The sequence below is a fragment of the Cyprinodon variegatus genome, unplaced genomic scaffold (genome assembly GCF_000732505.1).
Source record: "Cyprinodon variegatus isolate N-32 unplaced genomic scaffold, C_variegatus-1.0 Scaffold46, whole genome shotgun sequence".
Taxonomy (NCBI): domain Eukaryota; kingdom Metazoa; phylum Chordata; class Actinopteri; order Cyprinodontiformes; family Cyprinodontidae; genus Cyprinodon; species Cyprinodon variegatus.
Window position 1 is genome coordinate 1,994,520 of NW_015150499.1, and position 2,863 is coordinate 1,997,382.

Below are 2,863 nucleotides of genomic sequence, written 5' to 3' on the forward strand. Positions count from 1 at the left end.
AACTTTCGTTCAATGAACGCGTTCAGGCACAACGCTGGACCTGCCCAGGTCGGACCCCGCCTCTCACCAGTAGACAGCTAAGGCACCAGCTCGCAACCCCACTTGAGATAAGCATGATGGAAAATGTATGGATGGATGGATGGCTCAATAATATCATCTATAAACCAACATTTTTGGAAATTATAATGAATTAGTAGTCAAAACTAAAATCTGAAATCACACTAAAACGACAGAATGGAAGAAGAGATGGATCAAGTGTCCAGACCTGTCCTCTCTCCTGCAACTGCTCCATCACTCTGTCCATGAAGAGTGGAGCTCCAATAAGAACATCCTCCAGACTGCAGTAACCGCAGGGATACGCCAAAAAAAACACAGAACCCAACAATCATATTCAGAGACACAAGGTGATGGAAAAGAAAATATATTAAGCCTATATCTTTACAGAGAACACAGTAAATCCGTCCTAAGTGTTTAAAACGTGTGCTCGTTCTCACCCATCGCCGTTGAAGTCGGCTACGGCCACGCTGTGTCCAAAGTAGGAAGCCACCTGGCAGGCGAAGGAGATACCTCAGTTCCACACTAGATCATTCACATCTAAACATAGTAGTGTGCATTTTTACCTGAGCTCCTAGAAAGGTGTGGTAAACTCTCAGAGAACCGCCCATTCTTCCATCATAGATTCTCACCTGGTAGAACAGACCCACATTAGAGTCTCACTAAGCCTCCTCTTTGCTTATCCCTACCAGCACAAGCCAAACAATACAGGAAATCCTTACTGTTCCTGCAGAGTTCCTGTCATGTGGAACACCAACCACATAATCTAATGCAAAGAAACACAATGTTTCATTAGATCAGATCCGATGGGATTAGATTAGATTAGATCAAAAATGTCCTACCTGGTGTGGAGTCGCCAGTCAACATACCGCTAGCCACAGAGTAACCTGGCAAAATGACACATTTCGAAATCCACTAACATTGAGTCTGATTAAACCACCATAACCCACTAAGCAAATGATGATAAAGACCTTTCTGGCCATCACATTTCTACTTTGCTTTAACATTACTGCATTATAAAGACCAGTAAAGACATTGCTTTTTTTTTTAATAATTATTTGTGCTCTGCTACGGCTTGTCTAGAAAAATATGCTATAGATTCTGAACTCTCCTTTAATTCTTCACCTTAAGATGGAAATTTATGTGTCAATACAGTAAAATAAAAAAAATAAAATGTGGTTAGGGTATAAATCTCATTCATATTAATTCAATTCAATTCAGTTTATTTATATAGCGCCAAATTCACAACACATGTCATCTCAAGGCACTTTACAGTTCAACCATATCAAAACATTAGCCAAATAGATCTTAATAGCAATAGCCCACAGTCTAATCTATACCAGCAGTGTTATAAGCTTTGTCAATAAGAGATATATATCTTTCAAAATAAAATGCCCTGTGTAAATCATTGCAAAATAAAAGCTCTTCTTTCAGTTGATATCAGCATAGTGCTTCACTCACCACGGTAAAGGTCGTAACCACCCTGCTCCTCTGATTGGTGGATTCCTGTTACGTACTGAATGGGTTCATTGCTTTGTTGGCTGTCGATGATGTCCCTGAGACCCACTGTGATCACCTGACCTGAAATCAGCAATGATGCCATGCAAGTATGGCGCTGGTTACTGTAGGAATCTGACAGGTTCAATATTTATGCACATCCTTATTTAAAATGCCAGAACAGAACAGGCATTAAAGCCATTTAAAGCTATCAGTTTTACTTAATTATTATTTTATCATTGTAGATTTTTTTCCAACTGAATCTATGCATCTTGGTTATCTCTTTAATGTGGAGTTGATTCATCTGTTTCTGAGTAGGAAATCAGCCATTTCAAATAAAGTTGCGAATTAACAGTATTTATTATATTTAACTCTCTTTCCCAAATTAAACAAAATAAAGTTTTAGCTCCATTGTCTCTCATTCACTTATTGTTGCTCTGCTAGTACAATCAGTGACCAGCAGGGGTCTCTCTCACCCTGGAAGTAGAAGCTTCCTGGAGCTCCGAGCACCAGCCGATCAGCCTACGACAAAGAATGTAAGTTAGATAAACCAGGACACATACAGTTCTATTTTAAAAGTCTAGATCCGTCCCTTTTTTTCTTCCCAGTTTTTAAGGGGCACCCCACTGCAGGAACAGGGCCCCATGTTGCCATTTGAAAAAAATTCTAAACCTTTTTGTTTAATTATTTTATTTACAAACTTAAGACATTTCAAAGTTATAACTTAGGGCACAATTTCAAGTTTTTTTTTTTTTTTTTTTTTTACATAATTGACCTCTGAACAGGAACAGACAAACAGAAAGAACCTAGACCTAAAATATGGGAATTTACTATGTCAAACTAATTTAAAAGTAATTTAAACCTTCAGTTTATTCCCTGCTCTGAGGGCTCTCTACAATCCCATCACTCGAGATTGGGAAAACATAGGGTAAGTGGATTTAACATGCCTTCTAAAATTAACACTGAGTCCAACTCTTGGTGTATTCTTCCAACAGTAACTCTAAAATCGGCTGTGCCACGCCTCTGCTCGCTTCAGTTTTATTCATGGGAGCCAGAGTTTTTCTGCGACTCAATTCGCATTTATGAAAGCCTTTTAAAAACCTTGAAAAGTGAAGGGTAGAAACATTTCAGGCCAAAAAATGTCTTTTCAGTTAACTTTATTAACCTATAATAAATCTAGCACAGTCCAGATCTGGGGCCTAAAGGGCTGGTGAGCTTGTCACTAACCTGACTCCGCCAGATGGATTTGCTCCGCATACTTCCGTTGAAGTAATTTTGGGAAGGGGCGAAAATACTGGTTAGCTGATTGGCC

The 2,863-nt window shown here is 39.0% G+C and overlaps 1 protein-coding gene across 1 annotated transcript in view; it reads right to left on the minus strand.

Annotated features, from left to right (window-relative positions):
* Positions 1–2,863, minus strand: part of itga2b (integrin subunit alpha 2b) — a 23,660-nt gene that overhangs the window by 14,917 nt on the left and 5,880 nt on the right. Inside the window, exons 6-12 of the mRNA XM_015370446.1 lie at positions 2,028–2,073; positions 1,516–1,635; positions 897–941; positions 777–820; positions 621–686; positions 495–547; positions 266–338 (exon numbers count right to left, since the gene is read on the minus strand). Of these exons, the coding sequence (XP_015225932.1) occupies positions 266–338; positions 495–547; positions 621–686; positions 777–820; positions 897–941; positions 1,516–1,635; positions 2,028–2,073 (447 nt within the window). The remainder of the gene's footprint in view (positions 1–265; positions 339–494; positions 548–620; positions 687–776; positions 821–896; positions 942–1,515; positions 1,636–2,027; positions 2,074–2,863) is intronic.